We start from the raw sequence: 25,380 nt of genomic DNA, 5'->3' as shown, positions 1-25,380 counted from the left end.
AACAAGCATGTTCCCAATACAACTACAGCTTTCAGAACAAGCATGTTCCGAATAACAACCAGATAGCTCTGGGACAAGCGTGTTCCCAACAATATAGCTATAACTTAAGAACAAGCATGTTCCCAATAACGACCAGGTAGCTTAAGAACAAGCATATTCCCAATGCGACTAGACAGCTTAAAAACAAGCATGTTCCCAATATGACTACAGCTTTTAGAACAAGCATGTTCCAATAACAACCAGATAGCTCTGGGACAAACGTATTCCCGACAATACAACTATAACTTAACAAGCATGTTCCCAATACCAACCAAGCATGTTAACAATAACAACCAAGCTTAAGAACAAGCATGTTTCCAATACGACTACACAGAACAAGCGTGTCTGATACAGGAACAGAATCAACGCTGAACTGACGGCTGCATATGAAACTGGAAAATGCTGCCTTCGGAGGACACATTTCAAGGTAGGAAGGCATCGAGACACGTCGAATCCAAAGTTAGCTTAATTTCCTGCCTCCTGAGATACCTCATCTGGTCGATATTAAAAGGCAGAATAGATGTATCCTTTGCTGCCTTGATACCCAACAATCCTGTGTGTTCTATCCTGTGATGGTTTAACAAATAAATCATTGAATATTTGCTTAGTTATCACCAAGCTCGTTCAATTTGTTGTAGATCATTGAACAATTAAGCTGCCTCAGAAGCATGTCCGATATGAGTTACCTTCATGAACAAACGCTGCCTGCGACGTCATTAGCTGATTTTCTGAGGTTTCCGGATGCAGACGATTTCAACTGAACAATGACCGTTTACCAATTTCTCTTGGAGCTGCGCCGCAGCAGAAATGATTCCCTACGTTAAAGGGGGCATAACACACACAGTTTTGGCCAATCTCATGTTATCTTGAATACCTATAATTGTAGTATTGCATCATTCACATCTCCGAAGAGTCTTCAGTTTTATCAGATTTATAAAAGAAAGATACAGCTTGCGATTCTCTCTGAAAACAGCCAAGCTCCCAGAGGAAAGTCGTGGGCACAGCTGAAGAGTCGCGAGCACTTACTAACTTACACTGCAAAAGCCTTGATGACGACACACTTTATTCTCATTGGTTAGATTCTGTGATGACAAGCACGATGTGTGTTACATGCTTATTGTAACAATTCAATTCCAATGCTCACAAATCTGCGTTTATATATCAGTAAAAGCATTTTTAGGTAGTCGCACTGTTATTTTTTAGCTTGTGAAGACATTCGAGAGAGTGAAACATAGCCGCTGTGAAGTGGCTGCTTGATCTCTTTATATCCTTCTTGGGGATGAAGTTCCCATCTGACTTGAGTCAGTCACATAACTTGTGGAGTTCATGACAATAATGTAGAGATGGTTTTGCCTGCCGAATTCGCCATTTAATTAGCTATTGAGCAATGTGAAAACTGCTGATACTACTGTGGGACCTTATATATGAATACTTAGATAGGTGTCGTATTCCCATGGGTTGATGGGGATCAGCTGAGAGTCAGCTGATGCGAGCTTGACTAACGTGACCTGCCAGAACTGACGCTACGCTAGATTTTCAGGAATTGGTAGTGTCACAGAAAAGATTTCCCAGTATGTGGACTACTATTTTAAACCTTTAGTTACAACGCTTCCTTCCTTTTTAAAGGACACTGGAGATTTCCTGAGACTTTTAGATAAGACTGTTATACCAGATCAATGTTTGTTAGTATCATTTGATGTTCAGTCTTTGTACAATGTTATTCCACATGATGTTGGCATTGAACATTGTATGCATTCCTTGACTTGAGATCTAATAAGAACCCTCCATCATGTTTCTTAGCTACCCTGATGAGACTTGTCCTGACCAAGAATTACTTCAGGTTTGATAATGACTTTTTCTTAAAGCGATGTGGGACAGCTATGGGCACTCGAATGGCTCATAATTATGCAAATTTACATCTTGGGTTTGTTGAAAATTTTCAAGTTCTACACTGAACTAAATTATAAACGCAACACTTTTGTTTGTACCCCCATTTTTCATGAGCTGAACTCCAAGATCTAAGAATTTTTCTATGTACACAAAAGGCCTATTTCTCTCAAATATTGTTCACAAATCTGTCTAAATCTGTGTTAGTGAGCACTTCTCCTTTGCCGAGATAATCCATCCACCTCACATGTGTGATAAAACTGCACATTTTAGAGTGGCCTTTTATTGTGGCCAGCCTAAGGCACACCTGTGCAATAATCATGCTGTCTAATCAGCATCCTGATATGCCACACCTTTGAGGTGGATGGATTATCTTGGCAAAGGAGAAGTGCTCACTAACACAGATTTAGACAGATTTGTGAACAATATTTGAGAGAAATAGGCCTTTTGTGTACATAGAAAAAGTCTTAGATCTTTGAGTTCAGCTCATGAAAAATGGGGGCAAAAACAAAAGTGTTGCGTTTATAATTTTGTTCAGTGTAAAAACCCTTTTTTTCATCAAATATTGTTGTACAAGCGTTACATTGAAGACATCTTTGTACTTTTCAGGGAGATTTAGGATCTCTTAAGTTCTTTCACCAGTACCTGGATTCTTTAACAGATCACCTTAAGTTTACAATGTCATTTAGTGAGGAAACTTTGGATTTTTTGGATGTCCGTATCACTAAGTTAGGACAATCCCTGAGTACAGATATCTTTAGGAAAAAAACAGATAGGAATATTTTTTTACATGCTCACAGCTGTCACCCACCATCTCTCAAGAAAGCTCTACCTGTGAGTCAGTTGCATAGAATTAAGCGTATTTGTTCTACAGATCATTTATTTGAGACAAGAAAAAGTGAAATGTGGGAAAAATTTAAAGAAAAGGGCTACAGAGATAGTTGGTTTGACTCTGCAGAGGATAAATTAAAAACAATTCAAATGGAACAATTATTGACTCCTGCTAATACAACTCGAAATATTGAAAGAAATGTTTCTGTTTATCACCACTTATACGCCTCAAGTTTCAGCATTTCGTAATATTATAAAGAAACATTCGTATGTTTTACAGTCAGACCCAGATCTTTCTAAAACTTTTAAACATCCCCCATTGATTTAATTTCGCAGAGCAAAGAATCTGAAGAACGTTTTGGTTAAGGCTCATGTATGCAAAAATCCCTCAAAGCCTCCACCATTTATAATTCCTCCGGGTAACTATAAATGTGGAAATTGCACTCAGTGCCAGTTCACTAAAAGGTTAAAATATTTTTCACATCCTAGAACAGGTAAAAATATATGTATAAAAAGTGTCATCAACTGTAATTCATGTAACGTTATTTATGCTATACGTTGTCCATGTGGATTGTTGTATGTGGGTGAAACATCAAGATAATTGAGAACCCGCATTTGTGAACATCGTAGTGCCATTAGACATGGGGAAGATAGTAACCCTGTAGCACAACATTTTAAAGAGCATTCACATTCTATTTGTGAGTTTTTTTACTTTGGCATTGAACAAATCCATTCAGCAGGTCAGGGAGGAGATATTGATGTGAAGCGCAAATCCAGAAAAACCTTTTGGAATTTTACTTTAAACACATTGTTTCCCAGAGGTTTGAATCAAGAAATTGATTATAGTTCATTTTGAGAAAAGTACTTTTTCTTTATATGGATACTTATGCTAAGCTTGTATCTTTTGATTATCTTTTTTTTTTTTTTTTTTTAAAGTGTGATCTTGAACTTGTATTTTTCTCTTTTTTTCTCTCCCTAATCTTATTAGGAACTACCTCTCAATCAGTAGAATTAGTGGAGTTGCACACCTGTTGGTGATTATCAGACTGCACATAACTGTGTGAGATTGTTACCCTTGTTATCTGATGAAGGCCTTGGACGGCCAAAACGTCATGTTGTTTTATTAATAAAGCTTGAATTTTGAAGAGTGAGTGTTGCACCTATGCTCAGCTCATATGTTTTTTGATTTTTGGTTGCACCTCCTCTTCTGTTGGTAGAGCACTGCAATCAAACTTATAGCAAAATTTGGTAGTTCTGTATGTGGTTTCAGGGTTGGCATCATCTGAGGTCCTCTGAGGGGTTGGCATCATCTCTTCTCAGGTGTTCTGGATCCAGACTGAAGCTTGTGTAAATCCTAGTTACCACCGTCCTGCCTCTGAAGGAACTCAGGCAGTTCAGAACTGACTGGGCGCGTTCGTTGGTGAGACGCACCGTCATGTCGACCAAGTCCAACTCCATACCGAGAAAAGAGATTCTCGGCGAGGGGGCAGAGCTTGCTCTTTTCCCAGTTGACCCGAAGCCCCAACTGGCTGAGGTGCCGGAGCACCAAGTTCCTGTGATCGCACAACTGTTCTCACGACTGGGCAATGATGAGCCAGTCATCGAGGTAGTTGATGCCCACTTCCCGTAAGGCGGCAAGGGTGCTCTCCACGACTTTGGTAAAGACACGGAGGGACAGGGACAGCGCGAAGAGGAGGAACGGTCTGTGTCGAGGAAGAATCGAGACGTGAAAGTACGCGTCCTTCAAGTCGACTGCTGCAAACCAATCCTGGGGTTGGATGCATCTTAGGATGCGCTTCTGTGTCAACATCTTGAACGGAGGCTTGTGAAGGGCCCGCTTCAAGACTCACTGATCCAGGATTGGTTGGAGGCCATCAGTTTTCTTGGGCACGATGTAGTAAGGGCTGTAGAACCCCTGCTTCTTCTCGGCTGGAGGGACAGGCTCGATTGCATCCTTCGCCAGTAGCACAGCAATCTCTTCGCACAGGACAGGGGATCTCGGACTGCCACCAAAGTCTCGAGAACGCCGCTGAACCTGTGGAGTCGCCTGGTGAACTGAATCGCGTAGATGAGTCGAATCATCCGAATGAGTCAGCAGGACAGGTTGGGTAGCGCTAGTCACGCCCCCAAGCTCCGTGCAAGTGGCACCAAAGGGACAATCGACATACCCGCGTTGGTGCAGCAGTGGGGAACCCTGCTGGTCGGTCAAGAAGGCAAAGCATCCTGGGACAGACCTGGCAGACAGGATGCCACACTGACAGGATTCCGGAAGTCTGGCTAGAGACGTGTGAGGCGTCTCCGCGTTCTCGAACCATGGTCTCTTGGCCACTGGTAATAGGGGGCATCGTGGGTTAGAGTGAAGAACCCACGCTGTCAACCCACGAGCCATATAACACGGAGGAAGAGGAAACTGCTCTTTTACTGAAAATGTGGGTACAGAACAAAATGTGGAACAGAATGAAAAGGAAACAAGATTCTCCGCCCGGCCCTCCGCCGGGGAAAGGAGTGGCGCTGTTCCCGCCATCTCCTGGAAAAGAGCAGCTCCCGTCATCTCTGGGTTTCCATACCCCCTAGCCGCCCCACCTCTGAGGGTAGTGAGGACGGAGGAAGTCAACGAGTGGCTTCTGGCCGTAAAAGGGGTCTTCCACGACTTTGTGACATCCTCATGCACCTCCGGGAAGAAAGGAACCGGGGCAGAACGCAGTTGTGAGCCGCACCCCACGCTGAGAAACCAATCATCCAGCCGTGAGCGCTCAGGGCTGGGCAGTGTGTTCACCTCCAGCCTGAAGCTCACGGCTGCCCAAGCAAGCATAGCCGTCAGCTCTGGGTCTGATTTGGTGGAAGCCACAACACCCGAGGGGGGCAGCCCCGCTGAATCTGATCCTCTGGCGGAGCTCTGAATGAAATGTTGGGATCGTCATGAGATGGCCCAGCAGAATCACCTGGAAGCTGCACGGCACAAGCACTGCATGAGGAGTGAGAGGTCCGTGGGGACTGGCCCAGTGGATTTGCTCTCACTGTAACTCTCAGATCTCCCAGAGCACTAGCCGGCGATCCCGTTTGAAGCAGAGAAACCGGGACGGGTAGTGACAGAGGGGTCTCGTCCTTTCCTCAGAAAGGAGAGACGCGATCGCAGCGTTGCCATGGTCATGTGCTCGCAGTGCGGGCATAAACCATACACGAACGCATCTTCAGTGTGCTGTATGCTCAGACAAGGAAGACAGCGATCGTGACCGTCATCAGAGAACAGAAAATGACTGCAACCAAAAGGACACGGACGGAATGGCGTCTTTAAAAAGACACAGATCGTCCGCGATTTGCTCTTTTAAGAAAACTGCTCTTTTGTTAATTGAAGCACCCAGGGGAATCACTGCTCAATAAAGGGGGACACCGCTGTTGTGCCGTCACACCAACCCAGAAAGACATTCGAGGTGAATGGCTTTGTATTGCAGTAATAAACAATACTCGGCTCCGAAGCGAAAATCTGAATGAGTGGATGCACGCCACCTCCTTATATACCCGTATGTACGGGGGAGTGGTTGGGCATGCAAATTCCACTCGCCAATGTTCATTGGCCTGTTTTTTACTACTCAGAGGTGATTGGAGCTCCCAAGGAAGACCCCTAATGTCGTCATGACATAACTCCAGCAGATAGGAAAATTAAACTTAGCACAGAAAACAATCTCAGACAGTGCATGAGTACCAAATAGAGTTCTCTTTTGTGTCTTCTTGCACTTAAATAGTTTAAAATCACTTGAATGTCTAAACTGGCAAGAAATGATAAACTTAAGTGACAATGCAGCACTGACCTAATGGGACCAGAGACAATTCCATCAGCTCTCCCAAGCATCTTTCACAATGGCCTCTGGTCATCAGGCAGTCCTACTGTCAAGCCCTAAAAAGCCCAATTACTGTACTTCTAAATTATGAAGTTTTTAGATGTAAAAGTCTCAGGAAACATTATAAAAAAATGCATTTCACGACCTCTTCTAATTTCTTTTTGTGTTCTAAAAAAGAAAGTCCATACAGCTTTAGAGCAATACCAAACATCAATTAATGCAGCATGAAGAGTAAAACAGACTCACAGTTGAAGAATTTAAATATATAGCTAAGTAACTGTTAGCCCTTTACTTTGAGATTAATTAAGAACTGTTCAGAATAAAAAATAAAAATGTCCATGCCTTTTCATCACTAATGATTTACTGCGTGTCTTTAGTAAATCCTGCCAGTAGTTTTTTAATGGCAAAGGAGGGTTTGTGCTGACCAATCTGGTCGCATATTTTGAGACTGACAGAAAATTATCAGATAATTTAAATATTGAGATTAATTGTAATCAAATTTTATTCTAATCCCAGGCCTAAATTAAATACTTGTTGCAAGGTATTTGGCAGAAATATTTCTGCAATTTTCATTGATATTTTGTAACTTCAGAATATTAAAAGAGCACAGGGGCTATATGAAGTAATGTAATGAGTTCAGTGATCTACCTCTTGTGAGATGGCATCCGGCATCGAGCAGGAGGGCAGATTTTGTCTGGTTTCCTCCATGTTGTTATTACACTCCAACTGCATGTTCTCCTGCTGTCCGCAGTGCTCTACCATTGACTTAACCTCTGACTCTATCTTATGATTGTTCTGTTGCACCACAGTCAACTTCTCAATCACACCACTCATCTCCTCCATCTGATTATTTTTAAAAAAAGTATCACACTAAAATCATGTTGACAATATCCTCATTGCTTAAATAACCTCAGATAATTCTCTTGGCTTACTAGAGTGATTTCTCCATTGACGAGAATGGTGTTGAACTTGTTGAGGTCCTTCATCTGCCTGTTCAACATGTCAGAAATGTGCTTTCTCTGTTGTGAGATCACTTCATGAATTTGAGCAAACTCCACCTCCAGGTCCATCAGACTTGCCTAAAAAGAAATACAGATGTAAAACATTCTGTGTTGGCAAACACACATTATTCACTGCATCTATTACTTTGTTTTATGATAACATAACATGCATCACCATCTTATTTCTAAGCTGCTCAGTGAGCTGTTTGTTATTGATGAGGCTGTTTTCCTCCCCATTCTGATTTTTCTGGTCATAGCTGACCATCAGTTCCTCTAGTGCCTGCAGAAATTTCTGCACTTCAGTTTTGGTACTCTCACTCTCAGTCTGCAGGTGGCCCAGTTGTGTCAGCATTGTATCACTGTTACCCAACATGGACTCCAACAACTGCAACACAAATACACACACCTGCACATACACACACACACACACACACATTATAGCATATGATATGTGGGTGAATAACAGTGATTAATATTAGCTAGCAAAAGTTAAAGTTAAACAAGACAATGCTATAGATATATAGATTACACATGAGCTCCCATTGTGCTGAGTTTCTTCATCATTGCCACCCATTGCCATCTTTCCTATTAAAAAAAAAAAGATGTCTGTCAGTAAATCTTTAAAAGCAACAAAATATCAATAATCAATCAATTCAATAAAAGCGAATGAAACCAAGTAAGCCAATTTGGACACTGAGTGTGGGTGCATTGTGGGTATTCACTAGCCGTTGAGTGTACATCAGTTGTACACTCATTGTATTGAGGTGCATTATGGGATTGAATGAGTGCACTCGATAACGTCCACTATGGTTTCGAACGCCACTACAAATGGCTGTCACCTCAAATAGTACCCTGTTTAAGGGTATAGGGGGCAATTTCAGACACAGCCTAAATTGGGTGTGTCCAAAAAGGGAAACATCCAAAATGTGCAGTAGTGGGAATCATCCAGGACAAGTTTGGGAAGCACTCTAGCACAGTGCTTCCAAACCATGTTCCTGGAGTACCCCCAACACTGCACACTTTGCATGTCCCCTTAATCAAACAGACCTGATTCAACTCATCAGCACATTAATAGAGACTACAAGACCTGAAATGGGTGTGTCAGATGAAGGAGACATGCAAAATGTGCAATGTTGGGGGTACTCCAGGAATGTGGTTGGGAGCCACTGCTCTAACGTAGGTCTAACAATTCAAAAAAGCGCAATATACAACTAAAATAACTCCAGTTTTTATACATGACAACAAATGACATTTGAAATATATGTAAACTGATTTTGTCTTGATTACAATTTGCTAAACTTTTTTGTAAATGTACACTGAACAAAATTATAAATGCAACACTTTTGTTTTTGCCCCCATTTTTCATGAGCTGAAATCAAAGATCTAAGACTTTTTATATGTACACAAAAGGCCTATTTCTCTCAAATATTGTTCACCCCCCCGGACCCCCCAATACAGTAAAACTGCACATTTTAGAGTGGCCTTTTATTGTGGCCAGCCTAAGGCACACCTGTGCAATAATCATGCTGTCTAATCAGCATCTTGATATGCCACACCTGTGAGGTGGATGGATTATCTCGGCAAAGGAAAAGTGCTCACTAACACAGATTTAGTCAGATTCGTGAACATTATTTGAGAGAAATAGGCCTTTTGTGTACATAGAAAAAGTCTTAGATCTTTGATTTCAGCTCATGAAAAATGGGGGCAAAAACAAAAGTGTTGCGTTTATAATTTTGTTCAGTGTATTATTGAAGGAAAAATCAAAAGAGTAAGCAGTGTTAGCATTAATACCCTTTTGAAGTGGAACTTTAATGCTGCGTCATTGTTGATGCTATGGGAATTCCTCCATTCTCTCTCAGAGTAAAGAATGCTTGGTCAGCTCTGGAGTAAGCTGGCTGTGCTCACTGTGACATGTTCAAAGTGAGGAAGCTACACTCCCGCCTGGCTCTTTTTAAGAGGGATGGGAGCCAGGCGACTGCAGCCCGCGGTTTGGGTCCCACTGCTGCCGAGGCGGCTCGCTGACTCTGATTGTGGGGCTTGCAGGTAGAGCTTGCCAAGGAGCTTGAGATGGGCCTAGCCCTTTTTCCAGTCTTGCTTGTTAGCTTATTAGCTCTACTGAGCATGCTGTTGGCACGCCATAACTTTGAGAATCTAGATGTGATGGGTTGAGGTGGATGTACAGAGCAATCCTCCTCAGGGGTTGGCTGAGCATGGGTGCATAAGCATACCCCAGGTGGAAGAAGCACTTGCAAATCACCTCTCCCCTGGTGTGGCATCCTCATGGAAGGATAACATCTAAGCTTGTGGGCGTATGTTGCGGTGGGCCAGCCTTGTGGGGCTTTGCACACCATGGGTGTGCTCCCAGCCTACCAAGCTGACCTGTTGAGGGACCACGACAGAGGTGAGAGACTGTCCCAGAGACCACACCACAGATTTTGCCCTCCACGCCACCAAGCAGGCGGTCTGCTCCATCGGCCACTCACTTGCTGCCATGGTTGCCACGGAGCAGCATTTGTGGCTTAACCTGTCTGTGCTAAAGGAGAAGAACAGAGCCTTTCTCCTGGACTCCCCAATTTTGCATTCAGGACTGTTTGTTCCTGCCTCAGAGGAGTTGGGTTAGAAACGACCTTAGGGATGTAATAATGGATAAGCAACAGCATAAGCCAAAGCCCTGAAGCCCCACTTATTTTTCCATTCCCCAACCCTCCCCTTCTCCCCTCACACCTCCGTTAGAGTAGGGGTGTTGGGTTACAATAGGTTGTTATATTGGAAGTATATATATTTATATATGTTTATTTAAAAAGAGGGGAGAGAGAGATATTTGTTTCTTCTTCTGAGATGTGAAGCACTCTCCCCCAAAGAAGATCTGAATATTTTTGGACTTCTAGGGTGGTTAGATTCAGATAGAGATAACTGGTCCTCTCTGACTAGGGGGAAACATTTGAAACAATTAGCCTGAACATATTAGAACTGGGCAGATAAACCAGATACACTTAGGGGGTAGTTGAGAGAGGTTCTGCAGTGCCCTGGTTCTTCAGTGTACCCTCTGGTGTACTCCATAGGTAGTAGTCTATTGGATGTTTGGCAGCTCATGTCCCCTAGGAGACCTGTTTATCAGGTAAAGCATTTCCCCTGGGGCCTGTGGTGAAGGTCTTTTAATAAGAGGGCCCCTTTCTTTTTGGGCCCCCCTCTGGTCAAGATAGTAAGTATTTACACACTTACTGGTTTAACAAAAGCACCTTTGTTAGGGAGAGTGGACGGATGAGACAGTGATGTTTTCTCCTGTGGCCTCTTCTACTTAAATTCATACTCCCCTCGGCTGGCTTGCCTGTTAAAGTGGCCACTCTCTGTGCTTAGTGGAAATTAGTTGCTCTCATTTGGTGTGGTGAACTGAGAGCGCAGGGTGCTGGCAGTCACCCCACTCTTGTTGACCCCGAGTGTACCTTCACTGTCACTCTCTGGGAGACTTCAGTGTAGAGCAGACAGTTGAGAGAGTGCTGCTCTCACCTGAGGCCTCTTCTAGGCCCTAGGAACAGAATGCTTAATTTAGGCTCCCCTTGGTTGGACTGCCCAGCAATGCTTAGGCTGACAATTGTATATGGACGGTATGGAGCTGTGGACCCGCAACTCTGGCTCCCTAAGCACATGATCATTGGTGCACTGTCTACAGCCTGGCTCACTTGGTGGCACAACACAGTGAGCGGGCATCGTTTAGTATGGCACAATGGGTATTAGCGTTTCCATAGCATGAACAATGATGCAGCAGTTCTTCTTTGAAAGGGAATTTCAGGCTTAGTGATAGTGGCACCTGGTGGCTGAGGTTGGTGCTGCATGCTAATTGTTAGCTAGATATTTTTTTTACCCTATCTTGCCTCTTGAGGAAAAAAAATAAGAGAGAGAGAGAGAGAGAGAGAGAGAGAGAGAGAGAGAGAGAAGTTTCTGGAGAGTGAGTTTCTGGAAAGTTTTTGGAGACTTGAGGGTTGTGTTCTTGTCTATAAAATCCATGAAACAGTAAGCCAGTCCATTTAACTTTAGAATGCTCACAACAATCTGGGAGGAATTACACCACCAAAGTATAGATTCATCAGAATGCATGAAGTCTGTGTATGAGCCTCACCATTGTGCCAGTTTCTCCGCTCCATCTCCAGTGTCTGGATTTTGTTCTCCAAAATATTGTTCTTCTCCTTCTCTTTCTCATATTTCCTTTGCCACTCATTAGACGTCATCTTGTGGTTAATAAAGGCTGTATTTTTTATTCTCTTTGCACTGCAGCACACACAGAGAGGTCTCAGTCTCTTTTGACAACATGTTTCTATTTAGAGTTTCACGACCTAGGGTGCGTTTCCCAAAAGCAACTATGGTCACAAGTTCCGACGTTTAGCAATAGAGTTCAATGGAACTAATGACCATAGTTAGGTAACAATGGTTATGGGAAATGCACCCCTGAACAATCAAATTTATTAATATGAGCACGTAAAAGACAACAGTGATTTGATGAAAGAAATCTGCTGTTAAACAGTTATAACCAGTTACAAAGATCTGAAGGAAGTAGCAGTTCTATTCCACACGTTTAGAAAAAAATATGTCGAAAAATTGTGTTGTCAGTGTTGTGAAACCAGGGACAAACAATGAAACAAACAAGTTTTTCTTCATCCGTGCAGATGAAGAAAAAGTCGACTAAACAGTATATTTGAAGAAAAAAAAAAAGCCTCCTTCACAGTAATTTCTGAATGTTAACAGCATTTTGGAGGTGATGTGTCCAAGGTAGCAACACAGATAAAAGATGACATTGCAATACTGAAATTAAATCCATTTCATGAATATGAAAGTGGTTAATTACTTTATTATATATTTTTTACATATTAAATTGCAATCAGTTTTTCTTACATTCTGCGTTTAACACATTACATACTGCTTCTCAAGCATAGCTGACTGAAAACAAGCCATGTGCTGAGTAGCATGGCAACATCAAAGTGGCTCTGAGGCAGTATTTTGTTACGTGATACGTGAGTATTGCGATATTTTGTTTGGCAATACTGTATCGATTCTCAAAACTGGAATATCGATATTAAAATAATACAAAAATCATACAAGATTCATGGCAGTTTTGAGTTCATATCCCGACCACTAGATAGCAGTCTTCATCTCTGAACTTAAACAGTGACAGGAAATACTAGCATTAGTGCACGCCTGTCACGAATCCGGTCCGTGGCCTTCTGGCCGATTGCCACTAGAAGTCATTCTACCATTACATTGACTCTCACACTACACAGACTGTTACATGTCACTCCGGACTACAGTTCCCATCATCCATTGCACTTACACAGCTGAATTCACTGATCACACAGCCGTCACTAATCACACGCTCACCTGAGAGCCATTGCACACTCTATTTAACACTCTCTCAGTTCCTGTTCAGATCGCCGTGTATTGTTCTGCGTTTAACACTCCCTAAGTGTTAGCTGCTTTACCGAGCCATTCCGTGTTTCTGTTTAGTCTCTAGTTTTGTTTAGCATTTATCTCTCCTCTAGCAATAGCTACATCACTGAGTCATTCCTTTTCCCATTTTTTTGTTTTAGTCTTAGTCTAGTCTTTCCGTGTTGCCTTGTTGTCTGTTTCCTGACCTTCTGCCTGTGTTTATTGGATTACCCCTCTTGTCAAGCCCTCTGGATTCTGTTCGCTGATCGTAGACCCACGCTAGCCCAAGGAATATTCTTTGTCTTGCCTGTGCCATACCTGTTTGCTGTTGTTCGACCCTGCCTGTGTTTGACCACTTCTCTTGTGAATAAAAGCTTGCACATGGATCCGCACGCCTCTCATCAGCCCCGTTACAACGCCACTATCGTTAGTGTTAATATAATTTGCTGCCAGTAATGGAGGATGAAAAGATTGTTCCAGTTTCGGTGTACAAAGCTGAAGTGTTGCGTCATTTGGGCTTTTGTGGTACCGTCCACCCCGGGACCGCGGCGCGGGTGGCGCCATTCCGGTTCGCGAACGAATCGTTCTATTTAACTGGATCTTCTTAGTGAACCAATCGAACCAGTTCACTAAATCGAACTGAATCGTTTGCAACGGTTCGCGTCTCCAGTACGCACCAATCCACAAGTTACTTGAGTTATTCGGTTTATAAACGTGCCTGACTCTCCCTCTGACGCGAAATAAACCAATATCTCGAGTTATTCAGTTACTCCTAACAGGACATTGACTGAACTGCTGTGAAAAGAGAACCGATGATGGGATGTGCACGAGCAGAGAAGCTGGACTGAGCATGAGTGCAGCGAATGTACACGCCGACTGCTTGCGGTTCTCGTTCTCGAGTCAAGAACCGGTTGCATCGGTTTTCGGATCACCGGTTCACTCGACTGAGAACCGGTTTCTTTCAGACATGTCCGATTTGAGAACCGATGAGCTGATGATACTGCGCGTGCGTGTAATTTTTACTTGAGTTATTCGGTTTATAAACGTGCCTGACTCTCCCTCTGACGCGAAATAAACCAATATCTCGAGTTATTCAGTTACTCCTAACAGGACATTGACTGAACTGCTGTGAAAAGAGAACCGATGATGGGATGTGCACGAGCAGAGAAGCTGGACTGAGCATGAGCGCAGCGAATGTACACGCCGACTGCTTGCGGTTCTCGTTCTCGAGTCAAGAACCGGTTGCATCGGTTTTCGGATCACCGGTTCACTCAACTGAGAACCGGTTTCTTTCAGACATGTCCGATTTGAGAAGCGATGAGCTGATGATACTGCGCGTGCGTGTAATTTTTAAAGAATACAAAAAAAAGCATGTTATTCAAGTATTTTGCTGAACATCAGAAAGTGTGATGATACAAATCATATTGAAAATTATGATTATGAATTACTGTCACTGTATGAGGATGTGTTTGCTCGACTGCATTACAGTTTTTGAAACAACTGATGGAGCAAATTAAAGCATTACTCATTTATTTTTAAAAGATGAATGTATGTGTGTTAAGGACCTTAATAAGATTAATGAAATACCTGTACAGTAATTATAGATGATGACACATTCACAAATTGAGTGTGTTAAATAGAACCGATGATGAGCACGAGTAGAGCAGCTGATATACTGAACGCGCGTGCAGTGTGCCGGTTAGAACGGTTCTCGTTCTCGAGTCAAGAACCGGTTGCATCGGTTTTCGGATCACCGGTTCACTCGACTGAGAACCGGTTTCTTTCGGACACGTCCAATTTGAGAACCGATGAGCTGATGATACTGCGCATGCGTGTAATTTCAAGAGGACGAAAAGCATGTTATTCAAGTATTTTGCTGAACATCAGAAAGTGTGACAGTATAAAACATATTGAAACTTATGTTTATGTTTGTTCAGTTGATGATTCTGTTAGGTTATAGGCTGAAGGGGTTTTTATGATCTCGGTCAGGGATGTTGGACCATAATAATTAAGACTCTGTTTAATAGGAGCAAGGGATGATTTATGAAATATTTGTACTACTGTAGTTATAGTGTAATGATGACACATTCACAAATTGAGTTTGTATTAAATAGAACCGATGATGAGCACGAGCAGAGCAGCTGATATACTTAACGTGCCTGCAGCGTGCCCGTTTGAGCGGTTCTCGTTCTCGAGTCAAAAACCGGTTGCAACAGTTTTCGGATCACCAGTACACTGAAACGAGAACTGTTCCTTTCGGACACGTCCGATTTGAGAAACGATGAGCAGATGATACTGCGCATGCGTGATTCAGCGTGAAGCTGCTGAACATGACATTTTTCCTCCAGTAAAAACAATAAATATCATACCAGGGCTGTATATTAACTTTTTTTGCATATAGCTGTCACGGTCAAGGTGTGTGGAGGCAGGCAGGATGATGAGGACGACAAGGATTCAAATAAGGACATTTAATGTAGCGACAACAAGGCAGACGAGACATACACACTCAGGGTAACATTCACAATAACCGACCGTGACACTAGAATACAAGAGACAGGAACTTATAGGGCAGATAACGAGGGGCAGACAGGTGAACTCAATGAGGGTAATTAACTAATGATTAGACGGCTAAACCAACACAAGGGGAAGAAACCACAACAAACAGTCCACAGGGGTGTTACAATAGCACTGGTGCTACAGACACTGAATGTTTTTACATTAATGTTCTGTACAGGGCACACTGGTGCTGCAGACTGTACAGGGCACACTGGTGCTGCAGATACATTAATGTTCTATACAGGGCACACTGGTGCTACAGACACTGAATGTTTTTACATTAATGTTCTGTACAGGGCACACTGGTGCTGCAGACACTGGATGTTTTTAAAATAATGTTCTGTACAGGGCACACTGGAGCTACAGACACTGAATGTTTTTACATTAATATTGTGTACAGGGCACACTGGTGCTGCAGACACTGAATGTTTTTACAATAATGTTCTGTACAGGGCACACTGGTGCTGCAGACACTGAATTGTTCTGTACAGGGCAATTATTAATAAATTTAAAAACAAACACCAGGTTTGCTGTACTTGTAGGGCCGCACAATTTGGCCAAAAATGTTGTTTTTATATATCAATAAAACTAATAATGATTATGGTTATAATTTCTAAATAAAAACATTAAACAAATTAAGGAAAATTACTTTTGCTTAACTCAAATTAGGGTTTTGTGAGCAATAATGAGTACTCAATTAATGTAATTTCTTTTTCATTCATACTCAACGCCAGAGGGTGCCCTCGCGCAGAAACTCCACAAGTGAGACTCACTGATGACATTCCAGGTAATTCAGCTTTCGCTGTAGATGTAGCCTAGTAGCTGAATAACATGCAGATAGACGTTTTACTAGACGTTTTACTGATTAAACATGAAGAAAATAAACAATGACTGATGATCTGTTTAAATGAAGATATCTCCAAATACATTCTCACTAGTTATTTATGAGGTTGAAGATATCACCAAATGAACAGGGAGTCGTAGTTATTCTGTTTTTGACATCATCTTTTAATTTCTGACTAGTAATTATTGCCTATATAACACCCACTCAGATCCTGTTCAAACTGCCGAGTATTGTTTAAGCGTTGATGCTGTTTAACGTAGCTACTTTACAGTTCCCTGTCCTTGTTTTAGTTCTAGTTCTAGTTTCCATAGTCTAGTCTAAGTCTTGCCTTGCCTGTTTTATCCTGTTCTGATCTTCTGCCTGTGTATCTTGGATTAACCCTTTGCCTTGCTGTTTCGGACTGTGTTCGCACCTCGCCTGGATTATTGCTCATGTGATTTGATTACCCCTCTTGTCAAGCCCTTTTGGATTATGTTCACCGTTAATCTACCTACGCCTGTTTATCGAATTACTCTTGTGTCTTGCCCTCAATATACCTGTTGCCATTGTCTGACCCAAGCCTGTTTTGACCACGTTCTATGAGTAAAGCTTTGCAGATGGATCAACTCGTCTATCGTCCCTGTCGCCTCGTTACACTAGTAAGCATTCATTAAATACTAGTACTTATTTTTTAGATACTGGTACTTATTCATTAGATACTAGTACCTATTTAATAGATACTAGTAGTTATTCATTAGGTACTAGTACTTATTTTTTAGATACTGGTACTTATTCATTAGATACTAGTACCTATTTAATAGATACTAGTAGTTATTCATTAGGTACTAGTACTTATTTATTAGAAATTAGTACTCATTCATTAGATACTAGTACCAATTAAATAGATACTTGTACTTAATAGATACTAGTACACATTTATTAGATACTAGTAGTTATTCATTAGGTACTAGTACTTATTTTTTAGACACTAGTATATTTTAGTAGCTTTTTAAGTATCTTTTCACTAGAAGCTTTTTTAGTTGTCTTATGTTATAACTAGTCCAAATGGCTACAGTAGAGTTCAATAAAAACATTTACTAGTAAAATAAAAAATCATACTAGTAACATTTCGTTCTAGTACTAGTCTCTAATAAATGTGTACTAGTATCTATTGAATAAGTACTAGTATATATTTAATAGGTACTATTATCTAATGAATGAGTACTCATTTCTAATAAATAAGCACTAGTACCTAATGAATAAGTACTAGTATCTATTTAATAGGTACTATTATCTAATGAATGAGTACTAGTTTCTAATAAATAAGCACTAGTACCTAATGAATAAGTACTAGTATCTATTTAATAGGTACTATTATCTAATGAATGAGTACTAGTTTCTAATAAATAAGCACTAGTACCTAATGAATAACTACTAGTACATAAAAATTAAGTTCTAGTCACTAGAGGAATACATACTAATCAAAACTGAATAGTTGATATCTCAATGATGGATCCCCATAGAAGTCAATGGCAAAAATTGAAATTTTGTTACTAGTAACAATATAATAGTTACTAGTCACTATTGAAATAAGTACTAGTATCTATTGAATAAGTACTAGTATTTAATTAATAAATCCTAGTATCTAATAAATAAGTACTAGTATTTAATCAATAAGTACTAGTAGCTAATGAATAAGTACTAGTAGCTAATAAATAAGTACTAGTATCTAATGAATAAGTACTAGTACCCAATAAAAAAGCACTAGTACCTAATGAATAAGTACTAGTAGCTAATAAATAAGTACTAGTATCTAATGAATAAGTACTAGTACCCAATAAAAAAGCACTAGTACCTAATGAATAAGTACTAGTAGCTAATAAATAAGTACTAGTATCTAATGAATAAGTACTAGTAACTTTACAAAAAACACTAGTACCTAAAGAATAAGCACAAGTACTTAATGGAAAAGATACTAGTATCTAAAAAAATAAGTACTAGTAACGTTAAATTAGATATTAGTGCAGTTTATTGATTAAATGTTAAAACGGCTTGCCATACCGGTTCAGTCTCTCCACGCCAATTACTGGAACCAGACACAGGTGTTCGTCATTTGCATTTGACCCACTTACTCATCGCTTGTCTCCCAACTCTCTCTCCCGCTGCAGACCTCGCTGAACCACGCCCCCCTCGCCAACCGGTTCATTGAAACGAACTGTCCGAAAGAACCGGTTCGCGGAAAAGAATCTAACTTCCCATCACTAGTCCCGTGTGAAGAGCCTTCGCACGGGGCGCGGTGGGCGGTAGGGTCGCCGCGGCCGCGTGGCTGCAGCTTTCTCTCGTGGTGGGGGCGTTTTGTGCAGTTGGGGCAGTGCTCGCGTCGTGGTCTCGGTGATTCCACGCAGAGCATAAATACAAATTGAAAAACCTGTGAAATCCAAGTTGAAAGGTTCTGAGAATGTTTAACATCTGTATTTATTTTATTGTTTTACAATTGTTTTGTGTTCTTTAGGAATCCTGCAAGAACTATATTTTGCATTGATATTAAGCAGATGTAATTTTTTGTTCAGATCAAAATGTTATGACATTGTATGTCACAATTGTAAACTTAAACTGTGAACCTTTAAAGCAGGGTCTAAAAATATATATTTTCTTTTTATAAAATACATTTTATACATATACATTTAACTAAAATGCGGTGCCCGGGAGCTGACATGGTCGGTTCACTTAGTTTTGTTGTGGCCACCCCTGCTGAAAACAACATCTAAAACCAGCCTAAGCTGGTCAGGCTGGTTTTAGCTGGTCTCCCAGCCTGGTCATAGCTGGTTTATCAGGCTGGTTTTAGAGGTGTTTTGACCACTTTTTTAGCTGGTCAGGCTGGTTTAAGCTGTTTTTTTTTTCAGCAGGGACGACATAACTCGTGGGAACGTGATAATATGTCGTGGCCATGAGATATTAATTTGTGGGAACGTCATATTAACTCGTGGGAACGTGATATCATGTCGTCGAGATACCTCGAGATGCTATGTTGAGGGAACTACATCCATTTCTTGTGGCCACGACTTCTTATGTTGAGGGAACAACATATTTTTCTCGTGGTCACGAGTTTAATGTGTAAACAAACCTGCGTGACCATAGCAACCCGGGATTATCAGAGATTAATTCATTAATATTTTATTTTGAATTAAGAAGTTATTATATTATTTATTATAGAAATTATTGCATTATTAAATTATTTTAATAGCCATAGGCCTTGGCTACCGGACTGTATTACGTGCGATTCAATTGAAGTTTATCATGAATAAATGTTACATAAAGTCCATAATATAAAATAGGCCTACAAGTCCTTAGCTGGTCATGTGCTGGTCCTAAGCTGGTCCGGCTTCAAAACATACCTAACCAGCATATGCTGTTTTTTTCAACAGGGTAAACAATATTTATTTATATATTTATTTATTTATTGCTAAGGTTTGCATATGGTGGTGTGTATCGCAATGTATCATATCGCAACCCCTGTATCGTGATACGTATCGTATCGCCAGATTCTTGCCAATACACAGCCCTACACAGAACTAAGGTCTACAGTATTTTTTTCAGGGCATTCAAATATAGTGCAATTATAGTTATTTTGTATAACTGTTTTCATATATATTTACGGGTAGATTATCTCTTTATACCATCTATTATATTTTTAATGTGACTATTGATTGTGTTTATAACGTTGAATTAAATAAAGCTTACTGATTTCACTTTAATCAATAGGTTAAAATTTATCATTTAATTGCGTAGGTTAGATAATGTTTTATTTGCATAATGGTAATAAAGCCATCAGATTGTTTGGTAAAATGTAACTTTCAGTGGTGAGATCATATTTCTGAAATTAGCGTGAAAAACTATGAAGATTACAGTTTGATCCAGAGTTTTCATTCTTTGTGTGTGTCAGAATATAGTTTTTGGACCTTTTGTTGCAATACATTTTAACTGTACAATACTGTTACGACACAGTAGAAACTTTGTGATATGAAAATAGGAATGGAATTAGTATGTGGTGGAGGTACCGCTGTCCAAACTTGAGAGTGTACATGGTCTCGCTTTTGTTGAGGCTGCTGGGGGAGCAGCAGATTAATATGGTTGTCCGGCAGTTTCCTCCCAGACAATACTGTAGAACTCTGGTCAGCTTACTGTCACGGTACGGTATGTGAGTTTTCTGCTCAAACACACAAAAAAATAAATAAAAAATATCAGTGTAACAAAAATGCATATTTATGTTTGTATAAGCATGTGTATATTTGTGTCTGTGCACTTACAGTTTGTCCAGTGAGAGCAGAGACAACATTGCAGAGAGCAGACAGAGACTTATTAATGTTTTTAGCTTCATCCAGAACATTTCCAACTGCACCTGTCTTACTGACCTACAAATGAAAGCAAGCTTCATAAATATGTTTGATTTTCCCTAATTGCTTTTTAGCCGACTTTAATTATTATCATTTAATATTGCATATTAATTCAGTACACCGTAAACTATATTTAACAATTAGTCATGCAACAATGTTAAATTAATATTTAGTTAATTTTTGTAAAAACTACTTTACTTAAAAATCAAACAAATAGGGGTTTCATTTATATGTGGACTAGATTTTGATATCAGAACTGCAGAAATTGCAAACAATATAAAATTAATTAAAAAAAGAACACAAATTATATAATATTTAATTTAAAAGTGTCTTGAGGGAAAAAAAAAAAGAAAGAAAGAGTGCTGCATGCATTTTATAGGAGAGCTTCTAGAATGATGTGCTTGTTTGATTGTTTGTTCGTTTTTAATATGACAACAAAAACACAAAAGACCTTCTCACTGCCAGCCAGATCCACCAGGCAGAGTTTCCCAGAGAGTTTATGCTCCCCATGCTCCTGCGAAATGACGATCTGGAAAATGCTATGGCTGCGAGAGCTGTACTCATTCATATCTGGCAACAGAACAAAATCTCATTTACTGCTCATCCACACAACTAAGGCAAGATCTTCTCATTTGCTGCTTAGACTAAGGTTGGTGTCATGGGTGATATAGGCTATATACTGATCCTCACATAAAAATATTGATTCTGAATATTTTAACTAGTAATTTTCTTATTTATTGTGAAAATGAATGCACACAAAAAAACTTACTGGGGAAAAAAGACAAACATCACAATATTACTATATACAACACACTATATTAAAAGCACAGCTGAATGTGAACTTTATTATAATGGGTTTTGAAGATTGTTTTAAATTGAAAAAAAATAAATAAATCTAACCCCCCACCCCAAGCCCTGTGTGAATTGTTGCTCCAAGTTGACCTGAAAAGTTGGCAGTCCAGCATGATGACACACATGTTAAGCACTACCTGTAAGATCACCATTGATCTGTGCTTTAGTAAGGTGACTGAATTGTCAAACTAAGATGAGGTTGTCTTTAAGAGAAGCTACTGGTTAGCATACTTCCATTTTTAAATAAAATAAATAAATAACATGAACTGATGTGAGTAAATGACAGTAAATTTGAAAATGCTAAAAGCACTCACTGGTGCCAGCAACATGCCGTTTGGACTTTCCTTCATTAATGATATTAGTGATTTCCTCAGGACTGGACACAAACCGTTCAGTGCAGCCCTGACACACAGCAAGAATAATTCTGTTTTATTATGATAATATATAGTTATCACGCATACAGTATTATCACAATATGGGTGGCTGGTGGATGTGAAATATCACCTTTACATAAGGGACGTGGTTCTCATCTTCATGCACGCACAGATTGGTCTTTGTGACTAAAGAGGAAAGAAGCACAAATGAATAATTAATTAATGGAACTCCAGATACTGTAGGCTGATAAGTCCTTTACATGCAATCTGATAACAATCACTTTATTTAGTATGTGGCAAAATCTGATTGGCCAGCATTTAAATAGTCTGGTGCAGTGATGTGTGGTGTGCAGTGTCTGGTCCTGCAGCCTACTATCAGAGTTCCCTTGAAACCCTCCACCTCCTCCAGCTCCACATTATAGATTTGCTTCAGGAATTTTATACATGCCTATCTGTGCAGCAGCATGTCTTAAGGGCACTTCACACCGCACTGACAAATGCAGCACACCAGTCAGTCACCAGATTACAGTATGTCACTTCTCAAACATTTTAAAACCCAACAACCACCAATTCAACAATTCAATTCAAAACTGAGCCGGACGATTTGGTCAGTCGCACTTTTAAACACATTTTAGTTTTGCTATAGAAAATCGACAAATTCACACTCTGATTACATAGAGCAACAGCAGGAAGCAAGGTTGTCATGGCAACCAGATACACTGCACGCAAATTACAGCTGCGCTTCTATTTTGCCACACTAAACTTAGCAATAAACACGTTGAAAATAATACACAATAAACATGTCGGTCAAAACGATCTCAAAGGAGGCTTTTATTAAGCAAATCAAGGAGTGAATTACTCATCCACTGTTTAAAAAAAAATACTTTAGCTGGGTTTCCACAGGCAGGGTCACAATTATCTATAGTGTATGAAGCTAAAGGTTTTTGGGTTAAGGTTCATAATGTAGAACATTTTAACATTGTATGCTGTATGTGCATAGGTAGCTAGCAATCAAGGAATACAGCTGTTAAGCTAATAGTTACATTTAGCTGAGTAAGATCATGATTGAGAAATGTTGGATACTTCTGGAAATGCTGCTATGGGGTATCCTATTTATTATTTTAGGATTTTTTTGTTTGTTTGCCCCAGTGAAGCAGTTCTATTAATATAACTGATTAAGTAGTCAAACTCATTCCATATCAGCAGAATGGTGTGGTACAGAAAGTATATGTCCATAGAACAGGTTCTGAATGAATTATGTTACTGATACCTAATGCTCAAAAGCAATAGCAAAAGTAGGCTAATAGGTCAGTATTATCAAAGACTATAGAATACCCAAGACGTGTCCCTCGTATAGTTTTGAATGGGGAAAACTGCAACGCTCAATATGGCCACTCAATCGCAGGAATGAAAGAACCTTCTGAATGAAAGAGCCAATTAGAAGCGTCCCGGTTGCTATAGAAACAGTCAGCGCTCTGAGACGTGCGCTCAGGACTGCGCATGCGCACTGGCTGATCTAGCCTGAAAAATAAGCTTTTTATAATGCTATTAGAGCAAAAGTAACAACATTTATGACACAGTTGTTGTCAGATGTCTTTGGTGATTTCAAATATGAAATTTAATCGTTAGCTTAGTGAACAGTTTTGGAGAATTTGATGTTTCCCCATTCAAAGAGATAGGAGTTGCACTTGCCGAGAGGCATTTAAAAGATGGCCGCCGAGTGACATGACTTGTCTTAAAAGGACTTTGGTATTATTAAATTGCAGACAAAGGATTTTGAATAGCTAGGTTGGTTTGTACACTATATTGCCAAATGTATTGGGACACCCCCTTCTAATGAACAGGTTTGACTACTTTAGTAATTTCCATGAGTACAAATCTTAAAGGGGTCATATGATGTTGCTAAAAAGAACATTATTTTGTGTATTTGGTGTAATGAAATGTGTTTATGCGGTTTAAGGTTAAAAAACACATTATTTTCCACATACTGTACATTATTGTTTCTCCTATATGCCCCGTCTTTCTGAAACGCGTCGATTTTTACAAAGCTCATCGGTCTGAAAAGCGAGGTGTGCTCTGATTGGCCAGCTATCCAGTGTGTTGGGAGGCTTTTATTAAGCAAATCAATGAGTGAATTACTCATCCACTGTTTAAAAAAAATACTTTAGCTGGGTTTCCACAGGCAGGGTCACAATTATCTACAGTGTATGAACCTAAAGGTTTTTGGGTTAAGGTTCATAATGTAGAACATTTTAACATTGTATGCTGTATGTGCATAGGTAGCTAGCAATCAAGGAATACAGCTGTTAAGCTAATAGTTACATTTAGCTGAGTAAGATCATGATTGAGAAATGTTGGATACTTCTGGAAATGCTGCTATGGGGTATCCTATTTATTATTTTAGGATTTTTTTGTTTGTTTGCCCCAGTGAAGCAGTTCTATTAATATAACTGATTAAGTAGTCAAACTCATTCCATATCAGCAGAATAGTGTGGTACAGAAAGTATATGTCCATAGAACAGGTTCTGAATGAATTATGTTACTGATACCTAATGCTCAAAAGCAATAGCAAAAGAAGGCTAATAGGTCAGTATTATCAAAGACTATAGAATACCCAAGACGTGTCCCTCGTATAGTTTTGAATGGGGAAAACTGCAACGCTCAATATGGCCACTCAATCGCAGGAATGAAAGAACCTTCTGAATGAAAGAGCCAATTAGAAGCGTCCCGGTTGCTATAGAAACAGTCAGTGTGGTTGACTCTGCAAAGTTGACCGCTTCGGCTCGCAGGCGACGTACTACGCAAGTTATCAACATCACCATGGCTAAGGTAGGAAATTCACAACCTTCTACTTGCCTCCTGCACTTTCTTGGGTTCAAAAAAGGTTGTGTTGGCTCTTGTAAAGTAAGTCCCACCTTCCAAAGCAAAGAGCCAATGGTTAATGCTCTTTGAGCATAAGAAACAACATTTATGAGACAGTTGTTGTCAGATTTCTTTGGTGATTTCAAATATGAAATTTAATCGTTAGCTTAGTGAACAGTTTTGGAGAATTTGATGTTTCCCCATTCAAAGAGATAGGAGTTGCACTTGCCGAGAGGCATTTAAAAGATGGCCGCCGAGTGACATGACTTGTCTTAAAAGGACTTTGGTATTATTAAATTGCAGACAAAGGATTTTGAATAGCTAGGTTGGTTTGTACACTATATTGCCAAATGTATTGGGACACCCCCTTCTAATGAACAGGTTTGACTACTTTAGTAATTTCCATGAGTACAAATCTTAATGTTTAAGCATATAATTATATTCTAGGGAATTGTGTGCTTCTAATTTTATACCAATAGTTTGAACAGGACCCTTTTCTATTCT

The 25,380-nt window shown here is 40.1% G+C and overlaps 1 protein-coding gene across 1 annotated transcript in view; it reads right to left on the bottom strand.

Moving 5' to 3' along the window:
• Positions 1-25,380, bottom strand: part of LOC107674939 (kinesin heavy chain-like) — a 75,954-nt gene that overhangs the window by 25,280 nt on the left and 25,294 nt on the right. Inside the window, exons 6-15 of the mRNA XM_016469101.1 lie at positions 22,145-22,200; positions 21,955-22,042; positions 21,240-21,358; positions 20,702-20,806; positions 20,453-20,601; positions 11,715-11,863; positions 9,968-10,194; positions 7,773-7,982; positions 7,529-7,675; positions 7,274-7,439 (exon numbers count right to left, since the gene is read on the bottom strand). Of these exons, the coding sequence (XP_016324587.1) occupies positions 7,274-7,439; positions 7,529-7,675; positions 7,773-7,982; positions 9,968-10,194; positions 11,715-11,863; positions 20,453-20,601; positions 20,702-20,806; positions 21,240-21,358; positions 21,955-22,042; positions 22,145-22,200 (1,416 nt within the window). The remainder of the gene's footprint in view (positions 1-7,273; positions 7,440-7,528; positions 7,676-7,772; positions 7,983-9,967; positions 10,195-11,714; positions 11,864-20,452; positions 20,602-20,701; positions 20,807-21,239; positions 21,359-21,954; positions 22,043-22,144; positions 22,201-25,380) is intronic.

This window comes from Sinocyclocheilus anshuiensis, unplaced genomic scaffold (assembly GCF_001515605.1).
Source record: "Sinocyclocheilus anshuiensis isolate Anshui unplaced genomic scaffold, SAMN03320099.WGS_v1.1 scaffold1544, whole genome shotgun sequence".
Classification (NCBI taxonomy): Eukaryota; Metazoa; Chordata; class Actinopteri; order Cypriniformes; family Cyprinidae; genus Sinocyclocheilus; species Sinocyclocheilus anshuiensis.
This window is presented reverse-complemented; position numbering and strand designations above follow the sequence as displayed.